At 44.0% G+C, this 25,671-nt stretch overlaps 1 protein-coding gene across 5 annotated transcripts in view; it reads right to left on the bottom strand.

Annotated features, from left to right (window-relative positions):
- Positions 1 to 25,671, bottom strand: part of LOC119660891 (paired box protein Pax-6) — a 148,927-nt gene that overhangs the window by 11,774 nt on the left and 111,482 nt on the right. For all 5 annotated transcript variants that reach the window (XM_038069821.1, XM_038069820.1, XM_038069817.1 and 2 more), the window contains 3 exons: positions 22,905 to 23,124; positions 633 to 806; positions 393 to 475 (listed from right to left, as the gene is read on the bottom strand). In XM_038069821.1, coding sequence (XP_037925749.1) covers positions 393 to 475; positions 633 to 806; positions 22,905 to 23,124 — 477 coding nt within the window. The remainder of the gene's footprint in view (positions 1 to 392; positions 476 to 632; positions 807 to 22,904; positions 23,125 to 25,671) is intronic.

Raw genomic sequence — 25,671 nt, 5'->3', positions numbered from 1 at the left:
TCTCCTTGAGCATATGCTCTCAGAGAGCCATCCCGGTTCCCATGGTACCACATAACCTCCGGTGAGGCTTCGTGGCAAGAGCCTCTTCAGATGAGTGCCTTGCAGACCCGGACCTGATCGCCATTCTCGAGTACGACAGAAAGTTATTAATCAGAATTCTCATTTAAGTTGTAGAAAGCAATCATTGTGGTGGTCCTCGATTACCGGAGTTAATTAAGGTCCTCGTCGTGGGATTAAATACAGTTTTTTCTCTGGAGTTGCTCCAGAAAAAATGATTGTAAAAATCTAATGTTATGCAACGCTACCCGCCCCGCCCATAAAAGAAGGAAAGTGAAAATGGGAAAAATGAAATTGTGATTTATAAAAATGTCATACAAGCAATGTTAACAAACCTGAATACGTGCCTCTGGTAAACCAATCTTTTCAGCTAATCGTTCGCGTGCAAACACATCCGGATAATGTGTTCGTTCAAATTCTAAAAATAGAAAAAAAAAAGATTGAATCAGATAGGATTCATTTGATGTGATGAGGAGGGGATTTTTTTTTATTTTTTAAATTTTAATTAATATTTTTTTAATGTGATTAAAAAAAATATAAAAAAAAGATACACTTCCAAATCCAAGATTACTTACCTTTTTCTAAACTATCAATTTGTTCGTTAGTAAATGATGTACGGTTTCGTTGCAATTTTCGCTTCAATCTTAAACGCATTTGAGAGTCCTCATCGCCTGATGAGTTATGGTCGGAATTACCATCAGACGTACTCTCATGGGAATTCGGATGTGACACTTCACTGGAAAAAATATCTGAAAGAAAAAAGATAAATTTATAGTAAATAAGTGAAGGCGTTACAAACAGTCTCAACTTGATTTTAGTTTAAGGCCAACTGCATTTTCAAATTTTAGACAAGATAGGGAAGGCGGGTCTGGTACTAACGACATAAAGTTCGGTACCACCGTCGATAGGAACCACACTTCCCAGATATACAACTCATTCGACTATTAATGCAACTGGGAAGGGTGCGATGACATGTCAGACTAGGAAGCTTGACTTTGTTCGTGTTTACCTTGAGCCTCTCTTTCCAAATCTAGACCCTCTCTTGTTATGTACATCCAGAAGGGCACTTCTGATGGCTGACCTTATGGTAAACTCAGTGTACCACCGATGATGACGCGATGGAAGCTACAGAACTCCACAAACCTCCGACCATTATCTTTACGGTTCCCAAGAAGATCCTGCTTCCCCATCACATGCACGAACAAGGTGTTGTCAGACACCACCTTCCCATTCAGATCATCCATCAGAATGTAATCTTTAGAAGGCCGTTCCTGGGTAATTGCTCGTAGAAAGCACCTCGTTCCACTATATTAGAAAGCTCCGTCTGTGCATAACCTGCACAATTATGATGCTCCTTAACCCATACCGGGTTCTTGCAGTTCAAGTCCTGTCAGAAACGGCCTTCCAGGTCAAGAGAGCGTGCCTTGTGGCAGCCGTCAGCAACAATCCGGCACCGGATCCGCATTTGGTACCAATTGGCTTCCCAGGTTTGAGTTGGAGAAAGCGAGCATTCTGGGGACCTTAGTCGCCTCTTACGACAAGCAGGGAATACTCTGAGAATAGGAATACTCCAAGATGATGCATGTCAATCCTGTAATGAGGAAGCGGAATCCAGGGAGCATGTTCTATGTAACTGTCTCGCTTATGGATGCATCAGACATCAGATTTTTGGTGCTGATGTGCTACAACTGTAGGGGGTATCATCACGAGAATGACAAGGAGATGGTCTCGCATTTCATGTACAGCTGTCTGGCTTCCCCGGATCTCAGACAACGATACTTTAGAAAAGTCTCCCTGAACGAAGGATCTGCTTTCTCTCTGCCTCTGGGACACATTTAAGGGATAGTACAATGGGCTTAATATACAAGGATCCAGTCAGCTTAGAATTGTGACTTCTTTCGCTACCTGAAAATTATTATGAACATTTTCAAAATTCTCCCTTTGACTGTATTTAAAAGCAAATTAAATAAGGATAATAAAAGATATTTTTGCATTCAGTTGTATATAGATACGTCAAATCATGAAGGCGCAACCCAAAAAGTGGATTCTCCCTACATAAACACATTTTCCTTGTGGCATCATCACATATAAGCCTCCTACTTTTCTGAACGTAGGTTTTTGTTTATTTGAGCGTTGTCAAGGATATGTTCCCTTCCTATCTAAAGTGGTATGTCTCCTTCCTATTTTCTTGATTATATGATTCTAGCACAAAAGCATTAAATGATGGAGACTGGAGAAAGAGAGACTGCTAACGTGGAAATAAAAGAGCCCCGTTTGAAGTGCCCTTTTAATTTTAACATCTCTCCTGGTCCTGGTCCTCTTTCCATTTCTGTACGATCATATTTTCTGTACTTTTACCGCAGGGATGAATCAGGATATATTATAAAACCTAGGACGGATTTTATTTGTATTCAGTGTGAATATTTATGTGGAGAGATGGCGTTTTTGTTCAGCAAAAAGGAACTCTTAAGGATTTATTGTACAAAATCTCGTCCCCGGTTGCTAGTTGTGTAGGTGCCTTGGTAAATCTTCTGTTTCATCCCTTCTTGTCTACGATGAAAACCCTGTATACGGACGAAAATATCGAAGAACTCGAGTAGATTTCGCGGTGTTCCTGCTGACTCCTTTTCGGCTTTATATTTCCTCCCTCTAGTTTAATGCTGTTTATTGTCAGCCTTTGTTGCTTGCTTACTTGGCATTATGAAAGGATGCAAAACTGTCGTCGAAACGACGGTACAGCTTCTGAATTCATTTCTTAGGGAGTCTTTCATTTGAAACGGTCGCCCGATTATGTGTAAAGTGAAAATTGGATACAATTTTACACATGGTTGCGCACCGCTAACGCTGAAACTGTATATATTTTCTCCTATTTGATTGTGTATAGATGTTGGGGGGTGACATCTATTCAAGCCCTTTTTGCATTTATCCTGGCATACAACATGTCGAGTATACATTAAAACCCGGTAATAAAAAGTTCAGGGAAGCAGTCATATGAAAGCACGCAATAAACATTCGACTTTCCACCATGGATGGGGGATGCATGATATTTCCTACAGCAAGGAAAAACAAAGCGATGAAAATTCTAGGGTGCGTCACATTGTGAATAGTTATTTATTATTGAGTTCATTTGAAAACGAGATAAAAATCTTATAATTGATTTAAATCATAGAATAAAGTTAATTAGTCATCCATGGGGGGAGTATAGCTGTTGTGGAGTTCTTAGAAATATTTCAAGTCGAGGGAATCATATCCCGCAATTTCGTTTTGAACAGACAATCCAAAGGATAGGGACAACAGGACACACATTGAATATGTGGAAGTTAAACCATCTAACGGACTCTTCTGCGTTTGTCTCAGAGACTAGGTCCAATATCTGGTCCTAAATACAAAGGTTTAGTCAAGTTTTCTTAACTGGAGGCCCTTAAAAAAATACCTTTCTTTTTTAGTCTTCATTATTATATTATTTGAAAATAGCGACTAAGCTCTTGGCCGGCCGACGGGACTCTTCAAGAGTGTCTCACATTTCTCTGTCCAAAAATGTCACTCATGACCTTTGTCCCTCAGCCGATGCCAGACCATCTGTTGCCGATACAGCAGCGGAGTCGACTCCATAATGGAACCAAGATTCATGCCTCCGCTGCATCGTCGGAAACGTCAAATCCTTTGCCACAGAATTATCATCATCATCAACGGCGCAACAACCGGTATCCGGTCTAGGCCTGCCTTAATAAGGAACTCCAGACATCCCGGTTTTGCGCCGGGGTCCACCAAGTCCCTAAAAGCTGTCTGGCGTCCTGGTCTACGCCATCGCTCCATCTTAGACAGGGTCTGCTTCGTCTTCTTTCTCTACCATAGATATTCCCCTTATAGACTTTCCGGGCTGGATCGTCCTCATCAGAATTATAGAAAACCCAATTAACAGCAAGGAAAGCCGTATTTTCGACCTTATTAACTGCTCTGAAAATTGAGTTTTTCATTAATCAGTTTGTTATTTCCAAAATGTTATGATGAGAGCAGACGTTGCATCACCTTGGCAGCAACACGGTCACCTAGGCTGTCAACCAATCAAATTCCCCAACAGTCCCAGTCCCAGTTCTGAACACTGACTGCGCGAGATAATACAGTGGAAAATGTCTTAGCGGACATCTCGAATAGGCGGTCACCTTTCGTGGGCGGGCAATTTTTCTATGATTATGATTTTTTTTTGTGTATATCAGACCAGCTTTCCTCTGTTGGGTGGACACCCCTTTTGACCGGGTGCTCAGAGGTGGTGGCGAGGAAGATGGGGCGTCAACCCTATCGGCCAAACCAAAACCAAGTGGCCGAGGAGAACCTCCATAGTGGTGGCACCGGGAGACACTGTACTCACTTTGGTTTGCCGGCCGTGATGCAGTAGGCGAATGCTCCAAAGGCCTAATCAGGGCGATCAGACCCGAGTCTGCATGGGGACTCATCTGAAATGGCAAATTGGTCACGAAACCTTACCAGGGGTATACTGGTACCATGGGAACCGGGAAAGTCCCTGGACTCACATACTTCGGGTGAACTCCTGTTGTATGTGAGGACAGCTCGGTTATTTGCGGTTGGCCCCCCTAGTGGGAGTTTCATGGTGGTTGTGGTTATGCTCAAGCGAGAAGAGACCTTCGGGCCTCGACGTGGTGTTGTGTATCAACACGGGTGCCGTACTCCATAGTTTGGTAGAGATTAAGGTAATTCTTGCATCCACCAGTATGAATGCTAAGCCATGCACTTGGTATAGACTGGTACCGTTGTTGCTTGTCTCAGCGGAGCTCTAATTGTGGTCACAAAATCAATCCGTGTCTGAAGAGGACCGTAGGATTAAGTCTCACGACAGGTGCCTACGTAAAATACCGAGGACTTAACCCCTTTTGACCGGACGCGTACAGTAGATTTTATAATTTTTCAATGTAGATATCTATTTCGGGAGCAACTTATCCCCTTCATCAGCACAAAGTCACTCTGCTGATGCAGCTTTGTACTGATGAAGATTTCACAGTAAACACAATATAACACTTCGATGTGTGTCTGGTGAAGCCTCTGCTCCTAATCCAGAAGACCAATAAGCCCAATGTGGTTTTTTTTGGGCTTTGAATCCGCTGGGATGGGATATCTTTTGCATGGAAGCAAATACGGGTTCCAAGTCAAAGTCCAAAACCAATTTCGCTCCTTGCTAAACATCACCATCCAGTTCAGCAGGGATATCGGCATGCAGTTGGGTTTGGAGGAATGTCGCATAAAAACAATTATTCGGGGAAAACACACCGACAACGAAGGATACAGCCAAGATCTAACACCTAAATTAAGGGTATGGATTCGGATGACGTCTACAAATACCTCGGCAAATCAAAGTTGCTGCAGGAATTTGAACGGCGTCTGGATCTTGTCCTGAAAACTGGCCTGTTCGGGAACACCTCCTTCTTTGTTCCTTCAGCAACTCCTCCTGCATTTCGATGATTGCGGAGCCAACCGCAAGCCACTTTTCCTCGGACTCCAGCATTTCAGTAACCAAGCTCTCCGGGGTCCCGCTCCTGCCCAGCACCTGGTTTAAGCTCCTTCTCTTCATCGCAAATCGTGAGCAGTGAAACATCACATGCTCTGGATCCTCCGGTATGCCATCGCATCTGGGACAGTTCGGACAATCATCCAACCCAAAGCGGTGCAGATACTGCCTGTAACAACCACCGTGTCCTGTGAGGAACTGGGTAATGTGGTAGTTGGTCTCCCCATGTTTTCGCTCAAGCCACACCCTAATGTTGAGAATGAGCCTGTGCGTCCACCGACCTTTCGTAGACTCGTCCCATCTGCGTTGCCAGAGATCAAACGACTCTGACCTTGCCGCATGTCTACGCTGTGCATGCCCCTCCATACGTCTTGCATTGTACAGGACACTCATTTCTTTGGTCAGAATGTCAACCGGGATCATGCCTGCCACCACTAATACTGCCTCATCTGATGTGGTTCTAAAAGCACTGCAAACCCTCAAAGCCATCCGCCGGTAAACCGAGTTCACCTGCTTCCGTCTCTGAGAGTTTGCAAGCGTCTCCGCAAACACAGGCGACGAGTAGAGCAGAATGGAGTGCACCACTCCGGCTAGCATCAACCTCCGGCAATGTTTCGGTCCACCAATATTTGGCAATATTTTTGCAAGTGCCGTGGTGGCACCGGCTGCCTTTTGGCATGCATACTCTCAATTTGGTGTCAATTATTACCCCCAGGTATTTAATAGCCGGCTTTGATACGACCGTATGTCCACCGACCTCCACTTTCACAGTGTTACTTTTCTGCGGTTCGTTATTAAGACCGCTTCCGTTTTCGCGTCCGCCAAGGTCAGCCCGGCCTTTTCTAGCCAGGACTTTACCGCTTTCACTGTTTCCGTTGCGTAAACCTCCACATCTTCTGGGTGTTTTGCTGCAACAACCACAGCTAGGTCATCCAGCAAAGCCGACAATCGTAGTCCCCTCTGGGACGGGAAGAGCAAGCACCCCATTATACATGATATTCCACAACAGGGGACCGAGTACCGATTCCTGTGGTACCCCGGCTGTGACAATGTACTCTTTGGGGCCCTCATCTGTCCTGTACCAGAGAGTCATCTCTGAGAGGTAGTTTTCCACCAAATTCGCTAAGTATCCGGGGGACACCTATGTCAGCCAACGCCCCGTTAATTCTATTCCAGTTGGTCGAATTGAATGCGTTTTTGACATCCAACTCCAGAAATCAGTGCACCTTTTGCCAGGTTTACCACCATGTCAATTGCGTCCACCGTAGAGTGGGGCCCGTCGGAAACCAAACTGGCGTTCCGACAAACCATTGCTGGCTTCGACAATGGGCAGGAGTCTGTTGTAGATGACTTTCTCCATCATCTTCCCCATTGTAACCAACAGGCAGATAGCACGATACGACGACCTACCATCCTTATTATAAGTATATTTCGCAGAGAATCTTGGAAAAAGATTGGGTCAAACTACTGTGGGATCACGCTATTGCCAGCGACTGCAGTGTCAATCACAACAGACCCAATCTAGTTCTGCTTCTGAAGGAAGAACGAGCGTGCTTCATAATGGATGTAGCCGTACAGTTGGATCGGGACACTGTTGAAAAACAACACGAAAAAAATCCGGAACTAAGGTCCTTGAAGGACGATATGAAGCAGACTTGGAGACTACAAAAGATCGAAGTAGTCCCAGTGGTAATTTTAGCGACGGGATTAGTCCCACAAAATTTCCATGAAGAGCTGAAAAGGTGTGGTCTTAGGACTGGACATAGCCATGGAGACGCAAAAAGCGGTTATCCTTGCAACATGTGCTATAGTCCGGAGAGTCCTGTCGGAGTCCTGGTCGCACACACTTTACGTTAAAACGCATCATCGCTGAGATGCGGGCCTTTGGGTGTTGCCTTCAGCCCATGCTTAGGTTGGTCGCCCCTCGGTCCGGCTGGACGGGAAGAGGGTCCTTGGGCTTTATATATATATGAGCACTATCTTCCCATTTGTGTTCATTCAGCTGTACTATGGACCCTTCACGCAAATTAGTTTGTATGAATATTTTCGATTAGATATTTCCAGGAACCTATCACGAAATTGAGATAGAGAAATTGAAGTTGTTCAAGATACATTCACTTTGTAATTAAAGTAAAATGTTTTCAAAAGAAAACGAATAAATAGAAGAGATTCCAAAATCAAAGAGAAGAGAAAATCATTTCTTTTTTCTATAGAATTTTCCTTTTTTCTATATCTATAACGCTTGAAAAGATACTACCAAATTCAAGCAATATCCAGAGATCTTTATCTGTTGGTTACTTCAAGCAACTGCAAAAAGAACAAATTGCAGGAGAGATTTTCAAGAGCGCGATGGTTCATTTTATATTGCTGATGGTGCTTGGCAAAATGCCGGTGGGTGATGGCATAGCAACGCCCTTTCCTTCCTTGTAATTTTTCCACCTCGACTAACTTGAAAATGTGATTTTCCGGGCTCTAAATAGTATTGAGAGTATTTTCAAGCCCCTAACAACCCCAAAACACTTGTCCTTGCATTCTTTTGATGTCAATTGATAATCAAAAATGAATTAAAGCTATCGAGGGAGGAGAAACACATGATAATCTGATACGCACTGATATGTGCGCTTTTCTCAGTATTAGCTGCTAAGCAACCAAGTGCTAAAAGTGGTGCTTATTCACTCTGAATCACTGGATTTTCATTGACCTTTTTTTTTTTCTTGCACTACCAGCATTTTCGATAAATAACATCTTCTTGGAAAATAATTGGGGGATGGAAAAAAAAAAGATAAAAATGAGGAGTGGCAACGTATGGCGCAGGAATGTGAGGAATGTGTCGCATTTCTTTAATCTTATGACAATCATTTATTGGGCTTATTGCACTCGGAAAATGTCAAGTGGAAGGATTCCTTGAATTTGATCTTTAATGGCTGCTCATCACCAGATTTCCGTAGCGAAGTGTGAAGAGCCCATTCCTCTACTGCTGTTCAGTATTAATGTATGTGATTTAATATTCCATCTCCTGCCATTACTGTAAGACGTTTATGTTGGCAAATTCGTAGCTTGTGAACGAATATTTAAAGGACCTCAAATAAGTAGTACAAAATGGGGATGGAAATAGATAATAGATCAAAGCTCTAGGAGAACTTAACGAAGAACCAGAAGCAGACTGCAGTGGCCGCGGCTTCGTGACCATCCATCCATCCATCCATCTCTAGAATTAAACCGACCACTTCAAGAGGTTAAGCAAGGAAGCGGACTCCGGCCCATGGGGAGGTGCATCAGTGATGGCAACAATAAATGGTGAACGCTTGTGACCGGTCACCAACCCTGATTTGCTCTGCGAGATATCATTAGTACTCTCTTCCTACAAGTTCCAAATGAATCGAACTTACCCACTCTCCAAGATAGATCCCGATGAAATACCCGAGGTACCCACTAAAAAAGTCCTGGAAGCCGCGAAGAAGATTGCCGAAAATAAAGCCCCAGGTTTAGACGGCATTCCGAATAAAGCACTGACAGTGGCCATCAAAACAGTTCCAAGTTCCACCGGCTCGACCGCGCGCGTGGAGCCGTAAGTCTCCGGACCCGAGTGCCGCGATCAAGGAGGGGAAGATCCACGACGGATCACCGTCTCGAGTGCTGTCTCTTCCGCCTCAGATCTTGTACGAGGCGCGGCCTCTGAGGTTCCCACCCTTCCTCGACATCCTCCGGCCAGTTATTCGATTAGAGGATGTCCCTTATAAAATTCATTGAAGGGTTCCCGATCCTTTTGAGTCCGGCTCCGAATTCGCTCCCAAAGATCAATGTCCGGCAACCGATCTCGGAATTGATCTCGGAGAGCGTCCCGCAGATCCGTCCATTGCGCGTCAGGGTTGCTTTGCCGATACTCCCAATACCAGTCAGCCGCTTCCCCAGAGAACAAAGTGTAGGCGAACTCCAAGAGAAGAGAAAAGTTCCCCTGCAGAGTCGAATGAGTCAAAGATTCGACTCTGAAAAGGAACTTCTCTATTGGCAGCGATCCCTCAGAGCCGTCATATTTTAAACCCCACGAGTTTATGATGTGAGTAATCTTGTCTGGGGACATCATGCTGCGTAGTCGTCCTGAGGAATTGGAAGGGAGAGTTAATGGGGGTAATGGCGATGAAAGAGAAACAGGTGCCGGGGGGCGATCCACTCTCGGAGGATTTTTAAGCGTGGAAGAACGCTGTTCCTCGTCCAGCACCTCCTTCACAAACATGCGTAATCGCGACATTAGTCTAGCTTCTAGATATGACACCGACGGTGATTCCGGTGTCACATCATATGGTCCTCTAACCTGAGTCGCCGTGGCAAAAAAGATGGGATGATTCACCAGAAGGACGCTGGACACACAGGATTATTTCAGATGTCTCAAAATGGATAAAACGAAGGCACGGTGAGGTTAGTTATCACCTAACTCAATTCCTAAGTGGACATAGAGGGTACCATGCATATCTTTATCGCTTCAGGCGTGACAACTTCCCATATTGCCGGACATGCGTGATGATTCTGGAGGGGGGCATGGTTAGCACCCGAGAATATCATGGGCCGCATACTAGCCTCAAGGCGATCCACAATCTGCTGAGGAAGAAGGAGATTCGGAGGAAAGTTATAAATAACGACACGAAGCGCAGTTCGTAACTGATTCTGCCCCGCGACGAAATACCGAAATGGCAGTCTCGCGGGGTAAGGGAACGAGAAGGTGGTGGTTTTAGTGAGTAAAAGTCTCACATAACCGTATGCCAAGAGCCAGCGGTAGGTTTTGAACATTTCTATCTTTCAACGCATAAAAAAAGACAGACAGACAGACAGTCAACAGATTTTAATAAGGTTTTGTTTTACATAAAACCTTAAAAATGGATCAAGGACAGATAGGGACACACCCGAATCTGGAGTCAAAATTTCAGAGAGACGCTTTTACTGTCGAGACTCAAGTCGGCCAGTGGAGTTGTCCCAAGGAATTCAAGATAGGCTTACCGCAGAGCAGGGGCCAATGTTATTAGTAGGGCGTGTTGCATAGGGCGTCAAGTTGCATACCCGCGTATTTCTGACAACGAACAAGTACGAACAAAAGAGCCAGTGAGAGTACCACCATGTATTCAGGCGTCGGCCAGGGTACCGGTACCCTTGGCTCAAGACACCCACTGGCTGGCACAAGAGCTAAGTAGCGGTGTCTACGTTGGGAATAGTTTATTCGCCGGACAAAGCACAGAAAGTAGCCATCCCACTCGTTAGTAGTACAGAGACTGACGTTGAATTAAAAAAAATCTAGTATTACTAACTGACCCGTTTGAGGGGTATCAAAATGGCTCAAAAATGGGCGTACTAGAGACAGTGACGGCCCTATAGTCCACCATGGTCAACTATTCACAGTCGATGGCCTCCAACAGAACGCAGAACAAGCAAGGTTGGACCAGCGTGAACTTAGAAAATTATATAATGAATATCATGAAATATTCCATTTGAAGGGAGATAAGCTAATCTATACAAGGGACATCATACAGGGTGCGGTAGCATAACTTCCTTTTTTAAAATGCGCGCCACTCAGTTAGTTGATGTCATAGCGGAGCGCTAGTGGTCTCGTTCAAGAGGGGATACTGTAAAGTTTTGTCCCGACACGGTTCAGTCGCCATCATGCGTTGGAATAGTGAGGAGCGTGCCTTTGCCGTTGAGGTTTACTTTTCAAGCGGATGTTCGGTTATTGCAACACAGCGTGCATTTCGGAATCGCCCCGTTGGCTCCCGTCCCAGACTGCAAATCAATTGTTACATGGGTCACTACATTCAGACAAATTGCAAGTGCGACAAAAGGAAGAACTGGAGTCCCTCGACCCGTTAGATCACCTGAGAACATTGAAGCAGTGAGAGCGTCAATTTGGCGATCGCCACGGCGTTCTGCGCGCAAACACGCATCTGCCCTTGGACTATCCGATCGTTCTGTGAGAAGAATTCTTCGTGATGATCTTCATTTTCATCCCTATAAGATGGTGATAGTGCAGGAACTTTCAGAACGTGACTTCAATTCTCGGATGAACGCGTGTGAGCTTCTTCTTGATGTCGTTCCCGAGGGTGCTATTGTTTTTTTTTTAGCGATGAAGCCCATTTTCATTTGTGTGGGTCGGTTAAAAAACAAAACATGCGCTACTGGGCTGACACCAACCCTCGAGAATTGCATGAAAAGCCTTTGCATTCACCCAAAGTCACACAGTGTGGTGTGCAATTTCCTCAGCTGGAATTATTGGTCCCTGGTTTTTTGAGGAAAATTAGGTTACAGTGACAGTGAATTCGCTACAGAATTTTTTTTTCCCACGGCTAGAAAATTTGGATTTGGGGGACACTTGGTTCCAACAAGACGGTGCAACAGCACACACTTCAAGAGCATCGATGGCTGTTTTGAGGGAACACTTTCCAGAGCGCCTTATCTCAATTAGAGGCGATTTGGAATGGCCGGCACGCTTTCCCGATCTGTCCCCTTGTGATTTTTTTCTATGGGGTTTTTTGAAATCCTGTGTTTATGTGAACCGTCCAAGAACCCTTACAGGAACTAAATGAGAAGACCATAGGAGATTCATTTCCCCTTCCTCGAATTGAGGACATAGTGGACCAGTTAGGACATTCACGGTATTTCTCCACACTGGACTTAGCTAGTGATCGGGTCAAGACCGCTTTCAGTACGGATTGGGGCAAGAGCAACATTCCAAAGGCTAATGAATTACGTCCTCACTGGACTCCATGGCCTGGAATGTTTCCTCTATCTAGAGGACATAGTAATTTATGGCAAAAACCTAGACAGAGAGGGAAAGTAACTTGAAATTAAAGCCTGAGAAATGTCAATTCCTGTGGAAGGAAGCAGTGTACCTAGGACATGTTTGCTTAGAAGAAGGAGCAAGGTCAGATCCGAGGTTAGTAGCAAGCGTTAGAGACTTACCACGGCCCGCGTTTCTGGGATTAACCTAGGAAAACTTTAAATGTGTTGCTGCACGTTGGGCAAGAGGGTCCCAAGGTCCCCATGGTGGCAATACATAACATTAACAGGGTTGATTTCCTTCATGTGATTGAGATTGAGATACTCCTTCATGAACTCGATGTACTGCTTCTTCAATTTGCTACAGACATTGCCCTGGTCAATAGTCTACTATGCGATAATAGAGCAGTCGTTCAGGGTGGAAAATGTATATATTTATATATTTAAGAAAATTTGCAATAATACTACTCATTGAGGACAATAAACAAACAACAAAAAAAAAACTAACAAAAGAAAAACATCTTAACCCCGAACTAGTTGAGGGAAAACACTATTTGCACAAATTGATGCAGTTGTTCTACTTGAGAAATTCAATCTCGTTTTGAAAAAGGGAAACTCGAATGTGAAAACAGGGGCAATATCAACTAAAATACACATGTTGTCATTGTCAACATAAACATCGAAACCAGAATTTATTGAAATGCAATAATAATAATCGAAGTTAGCTGAGGGTCATCCCTAATTTGAGAACTTTCCCAAACCAGCTGGAAATGGGTATTGGGACGAGTATTGTATGAGAAAGAGGGGTGGGATTCGTACTCAAGTGGGTACTATTTAGCATTATACAGAGTAATAAGATGAAAAAGACAATTGAAATTGGAGGATTTTCAAGATACTTTTGCTATAGATAAACGAGGAAATTCTTTATTGTAATGGGAACGAAATTCAATTAATCTGGAATGATAATGGCCGATTTGAGAAGGATAGAAGAGAAGGATATTTGGGATTTGCTTTAATTCAATCGGTTTAAAAGATGCTTTTCCTGTTCGGGGACTTCAATAAAGTGACAATCGGAGTATCTTCTATCTTTTGTTTGTTCTGGAAGCATAACTTCAGTGGTAGGAACATCGTGTATATAGTACCTTCGTTGAGTAATTAGACAACAAGAAAAAGGCCTCTTCGGCGAACAAAGCTGAGCTGGCGAAAGTTTTGGGTAGTTCTTCGATTACGGCTTCAACTTTGACAAAACTGGAAGAACCTACAGCTCGTACACCCGTAGAATGGGCAAAGGTGGGCGGCAGATGGGGGAAAAAAAGATTACTCCGGAAATAATCATTATTTCCAAGAAAGGAGACATGCCCAAAGCCGATATCCTTTGGAAAGTCAAAGCCAGCCCGGAATTGACAAACCTGAGCGGCAGTGTGAGTCGTATCAGGCAAACGCAAAGGGGGATCAGATGCGGGAGCTAAACATGTCCAGCGAGAAGACAGGGGATAATTTTCGCGGTCAGGTGGTAAAGGTGCTAGGTGAGCAAGCAGGCGTGAAAGCTCGAAAGCAACAGGTAGTCATCGAGTGCAAAGACCTAGACGAGGTTTATACAAATCAACCTCAACCATTGCGAGGCAGTTGCTTTCGGAAACCAATCGAGAGTCGAATGTGGACGGGCAGGAAATATGTGAACCTTGTTGAAATGACCTTAGTGCTCCGTGAGTGAAAGACTCGTCAGGAAACGCGATGGTATGAGCATATGGACGGCAAGCCAAACAATGGCATTCCCGAGAGCCAGATTTCTACGGGGCCAAATCCTGATTGAAACCACCTTCCGCGACAGAGGGCTAGGCTCAGTCGTCGATCTGACTTACCTCAGTGGCTCGTTGGCGGGAGGAATGGTCTGGCGGGTGAGTGAACACTACACCCACAGTGACCACCAGACTATCTTTCTCGACATCAACGGGGTAGGCGACATTCGAATGAGTGAGTGATAGAAGTGGAAAAACCGGGGAAGCTGGGTGGCCCGCTGGAGCTTCCGAGGAAGAGTTATATCTGGCGGCTTTAAAAGGAGGTCACGACTCGAAGAAAACGGCGCTGGAAAAAGTGAGCCAATTATGTCAACAGGTAACGCAGGGATGCGGCTCTACAATGCCGCGACAGAAGTTCGACCACAGTAGAATACCAAACTACTGGTGAAATCAAGAAATTGCACTGTTGAGAGGATCGTGTCTGCGAGCGAGGAGGGAAGCCAGAACATCAGAACTCGGGGAAGGAATACCGCAATCATCGAAGTGGTCTTAAGGAAGCTATACGGGCAAGTAAGCGGAATTGCTATAAGCAGTTGTGCCTTGAGGCAAATACGACCTCGTAGGGCACTGCATACAATGTTGTAAGAAGCAAGATTCGTGCACAAAAAACCTCAAGTGACATGCCCTCAACTTTTGTTGAAAATAATCGCAATCCTTTTCCCACAACAGGAAGAAAGTGGACCTCAACAAACGGTGCAACAGGATGTCTTCACAGTCCCAGGGGTTACCGAGGAGGAGCTACGGGAGATCTGTGGCCGAATTGGGTATAATAAGGCTCCCGGATTGGACGGAATTCCGAACAAAGCCCTGAAGTTGGCTGCTAAAATCAAGCCCGCATAGTTCATAAGTACATTCCAAAGGAGTGTTTCCTGCCCAGTGAAAAAGGCATAGATTGCTTTTGCCATTGACGGCCCAAAAACGACCTGGCGCACCCACTTCATATCGCCCTATCTGTCTTTTAGACACCGTCGGGAAGATGTTGGAGAGGGTAATGTAGAACGGGCTGCTTCCGTTCGTCGAGCTAGCGGGTGGTCTGCCGGAGTATGGGTTTCGCAGAGCGTAGCCCACGTTCGATGCCATATCAATCGTCATAGGCCTGCTCGGGAGGCAAGTGCTGCGCGGTGGTGACGCTGGGTTGTCAGGAATGCCTTTAATTGGGTAATCCTGGTTACTCAGCTAGGATAATCGAGAGTTGATTGGTTTTGCAAACAACTTGGCAATGGTTTTAGTTGCGAAACACCACCAGGAAATGGAACTGTATCCAAGTGAAACCATTCATGCCATCAAAACATGGCTCCAAACAGTGAAATTGGACCTGGCGGAAGATAAGACCGAGGCGGTCCTTATTACCAACCACAGGAAAAATTACACTGTCAAAATCCGGGTTGGTAATCACGAGGTCGTTTCAAAATCGTTTATTGGATACCTGGGGGTAATTATCGATGCCAAGTTGAGCTTAAAAGGACACCTGGATTATGCGCGCGAAAAGGCACCGATGATGCCTAATATTGGAGGGCCAAAATCTAGTCGCCGGCTGCTAACGGCAGGGCTGGTGAAATCCATCCCGCTATACGCGGCTCCTGTCTGGGCGTGAACCAGGGAAGGGTAAGATTAGCACACCGGCCAATCGCACTGAGGATGTGCAGTATATATAGGAGGGTATCTGGTGAGGCAGTGTATGTCATCGCGGGGTAGATTCTCCTGGATCTTCTAGCGAATAAGGCACACTGTCTCCACCGGAGAAGGAGGGTGAAGCCGGTTGAAGTGACTGCGAGCTAGTGGAGATGACAAAATGGTGGGATAATTACGAAAAAGGCCACTGGAAACGTGCACTGATCCCGTGTATTGAGAGATAGGTTGAGCAGAAGCATGGAGAGTTGAATTACCAACTAACACAGTTCCTGGGGGTACAGGAATTAGTTGCATCGCTTCGGATGGAATGAGTCCCCAGGCTGTCTCGAATGCGCTGTTACACCCGAGGACCGGGAGTATATTACGTTCCATTGCCCGAGATTCGCAATTGAAAGAGGGAGGTTAAACGACGCTCTCAACGCAGGTATCAGACCCCATAATTTTGTGGGGAAGGTGCTGAGATCCGAAACAAATTGGAATGCGATAAACGCGACAGTAACTGTGATAAATAGCCCTCCCTTGTTTCGATTTTATAGTTGATGAGGGACGGTTTATGTAATGAGAACGACGGCATATAGGTGGGGTTGACGCGCTACACCTGTAGCTATGAAACGGTCGAATTCGTTCTTTTGTCGACAAAATTTCATGTGAAACTGTTGACAAGGATTTTAGAAGGTCCTGCTTCAAGAGCAAGCTATTTAGTTTAACTTAAGTTACAGTGAAAGGCTAACATAAACTAGCCAACGCAGAGACAAGAAGGAGTGACGACCTAACCATTAGTGGCTCCAACTGAATCCATTTATTTAATGCCAGAAGATTGCTGTTGATTTTCTTCTACAGATAGTGAGACGAAGATGTTCTAAGGACCTCCGGTTTTATTTCTCTCAAGATTGAAACCAGGTTTTGTTGCTTTTGTCTCAAGAAATACCGTGTCCATTAGTGGACCAGCACGGCTTGTTGGTCAAGTTCATCACTGGCGGACTTTTGTCCAAGTTTGGAAATATCCTATTTCGGAGGGAACATAGAATGGGAGATGGTGCTCCATTTTTTTTTTATCTTTTTTGTTTTTATATCTCCAGACTGTCATCACTGTACATTGTTTTTTATCTTCTATTTTGTCCTGCATTGTAAATTATTTACGCTCTTATGAATTTTTCTTTAGAGTATTTAAAAATCCGATGCAGATTAAATTTCCGCATGATTAGGCTTTTCGTTACAAATATCTTCTCTTCGATGATAGACTTCGAAGGTGTTCATCTATAGTATGCTTAGATAGCTACCTTATAGGCTGCTAATTGGAACTTTTGAGAGGAGATTTTGTGACCGATAGACATCCTAAATTTCGGTTTGATACCGGCCCATGTAGTATTATGAAAATTCGTTGTTTTGGGTTACAATTTTTTTTTTTTTCTGTATGGAAGTTGCAGAACAAATGATGCGACGAAAGGTTCCCCAATTGTGACCAGTGAACCAGTCTTCTCGAGTAACATAAATTTAAAGAGACAAGTTTGTATAATCTTTCACGTGTATAATTTGTAGAGAAGCGGTTGCAGGCAAACGACACACGAAAGTATGCGGGCCGTTGGTTAAATTGGCGAAAAAGAAAAAAATCCAAGCGACAAATTCAGCAGCTGCAAGTATCTTAGAATAGTATTGCCGAAAAAAATGTGATATATGTGGTATAAGCTATTTGAAGAGATATTGACCAGCACTAAAGCAAAGCAACTCAAGAAATGTGGTTTTGTCTTCAAATATAAACTATTGCCCCTGGGATTCGAACCCGGGGCTCGAAATTCGTCCACCGAAATTCAAATCTAGGGCAACGAAACTGACACACAACCAACTCATCTCGCGCTGTAATATCTCTATAACTATCTTTCATTGCGAAAACTTTATCTTCTTCTTTTTCTTCAGCCTTGGTCCCGTTCACAAGAGGGGTCGGCATTCGGTTCTATCAAATGCCTGATCTGGATTCAATCGTGAGGAGAGTGTTCTGGTGCCTTCGCCAAGGTATGGGAGGGGGGGGGGGGATGTCTGTCTATGTGGAATAAGTTGAAATCTATAGTGCAACCTGGTTTCACACAGGAGTACTATTTGCGGATTATGTTCACTCGGGAACAATTCGAGCTCGTGCCTTCGAGCCTGACTGACTATAGTGTTGATGTTCAACACAATGGCCCTTATCTCCATGATTTGATGTCATAAGGTTGATCGTCGTGTTGAACATCATCAGAACTGCCGAGATTGCTTTGCGTAAGTTGGGAGATCTGGGATGGCTTGGTTAGAAGGTACATGTGGAACCGTGTGGCTTGCGTTGCCAAGACAAGGAAGGCCGAGTGAAAGAAGGCGTTGAAATCAAGTGTGTTCTAATGGGTGGGATTGGGTTAGTCCGGGAAGGAGGTCTTTTCTCGCCATGACTTTGGCAAAGGTAGGGCACTTACGACAGTTGATGGGGTGATCGCTTTCCCCATAGTTTACGCACTTAGGACTTTCGTCCGGCGTCTTGGAACACTCACCTGTCCCGTGTGGACCGTCACATTTGAACCAACGATATTGGAGTTGACAGTTCGGTATCTCATGGCCGGCTCACTGGGAGTTTTTGTACTGCAGAATCTGTTTATTAATAATCCACTCGAAGCGGATTAAAGTGCGGTTTATCGCGTTTACTGGGGTGAGATCGTCCATTTCGAAGGAGTCGTCAAAGGTGACAAGCCAAAGGTCCAGTCAATGGCCCTCTTGCTTCGCCTTCGAAAAAGTTTGATGTGACGAAAGGTTTGACGAATAAAGCACTGGAGACACCTTGGGCCTTCAGTCCCTCGGTAATCTTCTGTTTAGAGTAAGTGTGGTCCAGACTACGAATAACAAGTGACGTGGGTTTTTCCTGAAGGGAAAGCGTATGTGAAGAACTTCGTTTTGTTTTCCGCGAGAAGGTTCTATGTTGCGGTTCAGATTTCAGGAGTATTTGGTGGTTGGAGTTTCTCGATTTCTTCACCAGGAAGCCTATGACTACGGCACTGGAGATGCTAGTCTCTGCCGCCCTGAAATTTTCTGCGGATTTGACGACTCCTATCTTATGAGGAATTTCAGTATTTACCGGCTTCCTCCGAGGGACCTGTGGCGGTTGTTGTTGGGGCTTGCATTTTGTTGGGGCTTGCTCTTTACTGCTACACTTCGTAGAAGAAGTGGCACAAGGTGGGGTTGGTGTTGTGATGAGCTTGGGGCGAGGTCCACCGTTTGTTGATTTGATAGTTGCCTCTAGTGAGGCAATGGTCGACTGCAGACTCCGGATTAAGTCCTCCAGGGACTTGTTTTTAGATAGGACCTCTTCCAACTTGATCAGTAAGCACTTAGTAATATCTACAATCTAGGAAATTCCCAAATTTCCAACTCCTGATATATCTAGCCATGATTATTCGTTTCATATACATACACTCTTGTGCTTTGAACGATAGGATCAAATACTCAATACCATCGGATAAAATCAATAACTAATCAAAGATGTAGCCAACAATGTCGTGGCAATTACAGACAAATTGGAACATTTGCTGATACACGAATTAATCAATTAGTACAATTATTAGGGTTTGTTATCCAGCATTCTCCTCTCTCTCCCTCCATTTTAATGCTTGTATTTTAGGAAAGTGATGGGCATGGGGCTTGTAAGAAATAAAATGCTCTACTGAACGTACAAAAGGGGGGTTGGATAGTATAATTAATCTAATAATTGAAATCATCCCTACAATCAGAATATATTGTTTTCAAAGATTGTTTAGGACGTTGTTTTCAACACTTTATATTTAAATTATAGGAGCAGACATTTTTGAATAATTTTTCGTCCCTGAATTTAGGAATTTTGACCTTGAATTTAATTGAGGCTAGGTGGCGCTGCACTTGTCACTTATCTGATTGTCATTTATCTGATTCGGGCAATACAGTGGAGCCTGCTTAAATGCAATCAATTGCGGTTCAACTGATGCTCAAGGTGTGGGACAGCGAATCAATGCCTGACGACTGGCAACCAGACATTATCTGTCCCATACAGAAAAAGGCGGATATCACGCAGTGCAGCAATTATAGAGGTATCACGTTGCTAAGTACCATTTATAAGATATTCGCCGCCATCTTGCTAGGTCAGATAGCCCCATATGCCTAGAACATCAGTGACCCATACCAAAGAGGCTTCACTCCAGGCGAATCAGCAACAGATCAGATTGTCTCTCTGGGGCAAGCGATTGGAAAAACTGCTGGAATAGGGCCATCAGATGCACCATCTGTTCATCTGAAGAATTTTTCGCCCCCTACATGAGGATGGACGATTCCATAGCCTACATAACGACGAAATCTATGAACGATACCACGACTGTCTGATTGTGGATAAAATCCGGCAGAACAGAGTGCGGTGGGCGGGTCATTTAATCCGTATGGGTGAGGATGATCCCGTCGGGAAAGTCTATAAGAGTAATATCTATGGTAGACGAGGCAGACCCTGCCTGAGATGAAGCGATGGCTTGGGTCAGGACGCCAGACAGCTTTTAGGGGTATCAAATTGGTGGACCTCGGCGCAAAACAAGAGTGTCTGGAGTTCCTCACTAAGGCAGGCCTAGGTCGGATATCAGTTGTTGGGCCGCTAATGATGCTTCATCAGGGACTTATTCTATATAAAAAAGCAAGGAATAGGTAGGATCCTAGCTAATTATTTATTTCACATCAAATCTGTCGAAAAAAAAACCTTAAAAATTAGACATGGGGACCATCACGTAGGAGTGAATTCATATATAATAACCCACGCAATTTGAGATCCATTTCAAAGACAAGCTACTTCCGGACAAGTCAACATCCTATTCACAAAATATATTGAGTTGGTGACTCCTTTAGTTCCTAAGACAAACAGTATTAACTCCTGCTCGGAAATTCGCCATTGGCAAAGCACTAGGCGAAATTTAACTGTCAGAACACTGAACGTATTTGCATTGAATGCAAGTAGCGAATATTGCGTTTAATAGCTTCAAAAGGCGAGAAGGAGGTAAAGGATAACAAGATTGAAAGATAATTAAACAAGATGAAGCTATTTCGCTGAGGGATGTGTTCATGAAATGCAGTGAGAATTTTGCTGGTTTAGTTGGCGCGAATATTGGGATTGAAATATTTCCAAATTGAATTTATTTCTTTATTAAAAAAATACAAGAAAGATAAAAGGACTAGGCGGTATATATTGGTCAGTAGAAGACCTAATAATTGGCAATAAAGCTCCACTGCCAAACCCTATCTCCACCCCCAGTGGAGATCGCTGAGAGTCTTCTCTTAATGATAAACTGCGGACGGAGAAGGAAGGAGGCCAGTCTCCCGCACCTAAAAACGGGACAAATTGTTCCAACTAGTCTTTCAGTTTGGGGCCTCGTTAGGGCTGAAAACCTTACATGGAAAACCAAAGTTAGCCTCGGACTGGGTAGACAGCACAATGACGAATTCGGTAACGAAAACAGAAATAGAACGTTCGTTTTCTGTACAAAAAAGGAGCGGGGAAGGGAGGGGAGGGGAGAGGGGTCGAACTACGTCGAGTGGAGAAGCGACTTCACAGACAGAAGTCTGGGAGACACAACAAGTCTATGAACTCGAAAGGGAGTAATCGAACCAGGCGCGGAAGTTTTACCATTAAGTCAGCAGGACACCTTGGTGCTCATCCTATCGAGACAAAGAAGGAAATCTGATTTCCGATAAAATGGGGATATTGAAGTAATGGGCTGGATACTTTGATGAACTGCTTCACAACCAAAATATCGTTGAGTTAGAGGTCCCGCTAAATCAGGACGACCAGGCGTGGATCGGCATAAAAATCAAGATAGCGAGTCAATGCCTGACGATTGGCAACGAGGCATTATTTGTCCCATATGTAAAAAAGGAAGATGTTGAAAACCTTCTGAGTGTTGGCCGACTATAAAAGGCAATGAACAGTGTCTTGCGGTGATGGAGACAAAGCTGTTGCGTTAGACTAGTGGCATGACATGTTTTGATCACATCCGGAATGCCCCACGTACTCGAGGAGGGCGATCAGACCCGAGTCTGCAAGGGACTCATCTGAAGTGGCTCTGCCACAAAGCCTCACTGGAGGTTATCTGGTATCGTGGGAATCGGGATGGCTCTCTGGAGCTCCAGGAGAATTCGTGGAGGAGCTCAAGCGTGGAGTTGCGCTGAGGAGTTGCGGGAGAGGTGTTAGATAGGCCTCGCATCCACTGGTATGAATGCTGAGCCTGCACTCAGTATAAACCAGTACCGCTGTGCTAGTCATGGCGGATGGTGGACCAAGAAGATGCGTAGAAGGAGCAGTGTTCGAGGGCGTACACACGGAACAGAAGTAAGAACGAAGCAGGTCACAGGATTGTTGGGGCAAGTTACAGTGGAATCAGCAAAGTTAATGGAAGAAGGGAAAGATTGGGAGGCGTTACAGGAATGGCGACTTATGCGCTAGGGTGCATCAGTGTCTCTCTTCAAAGTCTATTCTGTTAGCCATCTTTAACGAGTACATTAAAGCGCATGCATATTAAATTTCTTCATGTGCTATAATACCAGATAAAATTGCAATCTCAACCCAGTGTTTGCTATGAAAATTATAAAACACGCCAAATTAAATGTGTAAAATCTATCATCACTTTCATCGTTGTCAACATTGTCAGGACTCCACCAATTTTATGGAAATTTGCTCTGACATGAGCCCCATAAATCCACTACCACCCATAATGGCCAGATGAAATATTGGGGATGAGGGTATAGGTAGGACATGCTTGTGCCAAATTGAATCTGAAGGGATGCAAATAGTAAAACTGCAAGACAAAGTGGGGGGGCGGGGGGTTATAATAGGATCAATTGGAATAAAGCTATTTGCGGCATGTTATTATCATTTTCAATGAATTAAGGACACATACCTGTGTAATTATAGCGTTAGTAGGACTACAACGACGGGTTTTAATTTGGAAGGAAGTAAATTTTCACCTACCAAGTGACATTGAAGTGAACTTGAAAACGTCGTGGATTTGAATGAAATGGTTTTCGACCCCCCAATATAGTTTTTATCCCAAGTTTGAGGGATGATCAGGGAAATTGATTTCAATAAAATAAAAATCAGAATCATAAGTACTTACCGCGTTTCAGTTCGTCTCTTGTTATTTGTCCCGTAAGGTTACTTGCTGGTGTGGGAGGTAATGCTAGATGAGCTGGTGTTGCGGCTCCTGGATACCACGCCCAACCTCCTGATTGTCCATTAAACATACGAAGCTTATCGTAAACGGATTCATTCTGTTGTTGTGCTTGTTGTTCTTTTTGTGATGCTAAATTTCGGAGGACACGATTTATTGATGAAACCTGCAATGGTAGCATTAATGAATACAAGAAACTGACATTTTTTTGCTAAATAAATATAGGACCAGAATTCTATATAGGGTCGAAAAAAAGCCCACGGTGGATGTGGGCAACCGGACCGAGGGGACCAAACTAAGGCTGGTGGACTGAAGACAACATCCAAAGCGATGATACGGACCGAACCAGTTGGAAAGCAACATACTTCCAAGGCTCTGGTCCACGGACCCAAGTAGAGGCAACTCTTCAGGTGCTGCCTCACCTTCGTAGACCACAACCGTGGAAGTATGTTGCTTTCCAACTAGTCCGGTCCGCTATCAAGTGGATGGCAGACTTTGAGATCTCTTAATTCTTAGTTCAAATAAAAGCCTAGATTAGCTTCAGCCGGCTTAAGACTGGATTTCGAATGTATATAAGGGAGCAAATGGCGCCTTGTAACCACTTCGGTCACGCTGCTCTCAGGACAGAGATGAAGCAGCGTCTGATGAGTTGTCCCTGCCCTGGACGAAACCGCAAGTCATATATCATTTACCAAAGCATGTATTTCTCCCTCATCGTTAAGAACTGCCAAGAAGCTTTCTTACCCAGTCACGATACTAAGCAACAACCAGAGCGTGTAGACTTTGCTGTTATTCCACGACAGTCAATGATATAAATAAACGGCCCTTATTAATTTGGGGTTATTCATTGATTTTCTTGTTTGCACATTGGTCAGCTCATTACTCTGTATGCTTGGAATCGTATTAGGGAAAAACACGGTATTACAACTGAGCTCAATTCACTCATCAGACTTAACACCTCTAAGCCAATTAAATGCGAATAGCGATATCGGTCGTGCAATAGGAGATCATCCATACTCACTGGACATAGCAAAAGTACTCCTGGACAATGATCCTTGTTTCCGTTCAGGGGGTGTATCCAGGAAATTTTATAATTTCAAAACTCCAGATGGGGCTAGAAGTTTAATGGTATTTCTCTGGCAATAGTCCCCATTCACACAGGGCAATTAACAGGCTGAAATCTGAAGCTTACCCCTTTAAATGCAATACCCTCCCATGAGGGGGTATGTCACCGCTTAGTGAACCGAACGCATACCCATCTTTGAATTTCTTCCAATACCCCCATTACGAATACACGATAAACTCTCCTTCTACAGTCACAGGTTCGCAACTGAAATATAAGTTTTCTTTCATTTCCAATCAAATTAGCTGCGTACACCTTTGTTTTATTGTGTGTAACTAAAACTCTCCGGTCGGCTACGCAATTATTGTTAGAAATGGTAAGTTTTGTAGTTGCCTGGGTACATGCTTTGTTGCCACTCAGTTGAGTTGAACCAACTTTTCAAATCATGCGTAAATAAATAAATGAATAAAATACCCGGAAAAAAGTACACACAAATTAGATACTTAAGTGCGTAAGCTTAGAAAAGAGAATTTGTATTAATTCCATTGCCTATGGGGGACATTTAAGAAAGGAGCTATTGAACGCTCACGGATAATAGTTTAGAATAGTATATATATGTACAGGGTGGCGCAATTGAACTGTTGTTACCAACTTCACGTCGGTTTATCGAGCAAAAGATAATGACAGCTACGTCAAAATTGGTTTGATGACACTTCAGTGTATTGTGCATAAGCCACCAAAAGCATTTGCGTCTAAGTATTATAAAACAAAAGTAATTCGAAATGGAAGACATTGTTCGTGAACTCAAACACATCAACTGTCTGCATCGTACCTTAAGTCGTTACAATAAAACGGCAACATCACCTGAAATGGTTCGGAAAGTGAAGGTTCGGCTTGAACGAAATCCACGACAAAGCGGTAATCAAATGGCCAAAGAACTGAAAACTTCCCGGCGAAGCATGCAGAGAACATTGAAAAATGAGCTCAAGGTCAAGCCTTAGAAGTTCCAAAAAGCACACGATCTTACACCAACACCAAAAAAAAGTTAGACTCGAAAGAGCAAAGGAGTTATTGAGTTATTGCGCTTGCATGAACCTGGTGAATTTCCGAACCTCTCTGATGAGCAAAACTTCCCTGTTGACCAGTTGATAAACTCCCAGAATGATCGTTTTTACTTGACGAAAATTTGGGCCTATGTATTGGCAAAAGGACGATTTCACGCATGCGAAAATCTATTGCTACATCCCCGACTGTTGCAAACATTTCAAGGAGTAACGTGGTAGCTCTTAGCTCCAGGGACACATAGACGTTACTCGTAAATCGAAAACAGGGCAAATCTCGTGTAGGGTCCACTAGGCCAGATTGCTACTGGACAGGACTCTTCGAAATATACCACAGATTGCAAGGATGATAGATTTTTGTATCTAAACCTAGATCGAGCATCTTCAGTACTTTATGTAAATTTTGCGGAACTAATCCTGTCGCTCCAATTATGACTGAGATTACTTCAATCCCTAATAATCTCCATGTCTGCTTGATATCTTCCCCAAGGAGTGGTAATTTCGATTTTTTTATTCCGTTTTTCACCAGAGTATTGTTAAACTACTTCTTTTATTTGGTGACGGTACCAATTACTTCCAGATACTTGCC

The sequence above is a fragment of the Hermetia illucens genome, chromosome 7 (assembly GCF_905115235.1).
Source record: "Hermetia illucens chromosome 7, iHerIll2.2.curated.20191125, whole genome shotgun sequence".
In the NCBI taxonomy this organism is placed as follows: Eukaryota; Metazoa; Arthropoda; class Insecta; order Diptera; family Stratiomyidae; genus Hermetia; species Hermetia illucens.
The sequence above is the reverse complement of the archived record's forward strand: the minus strand, read 5'-3'. Positions and strand labels throughout refer to the sequence as shown.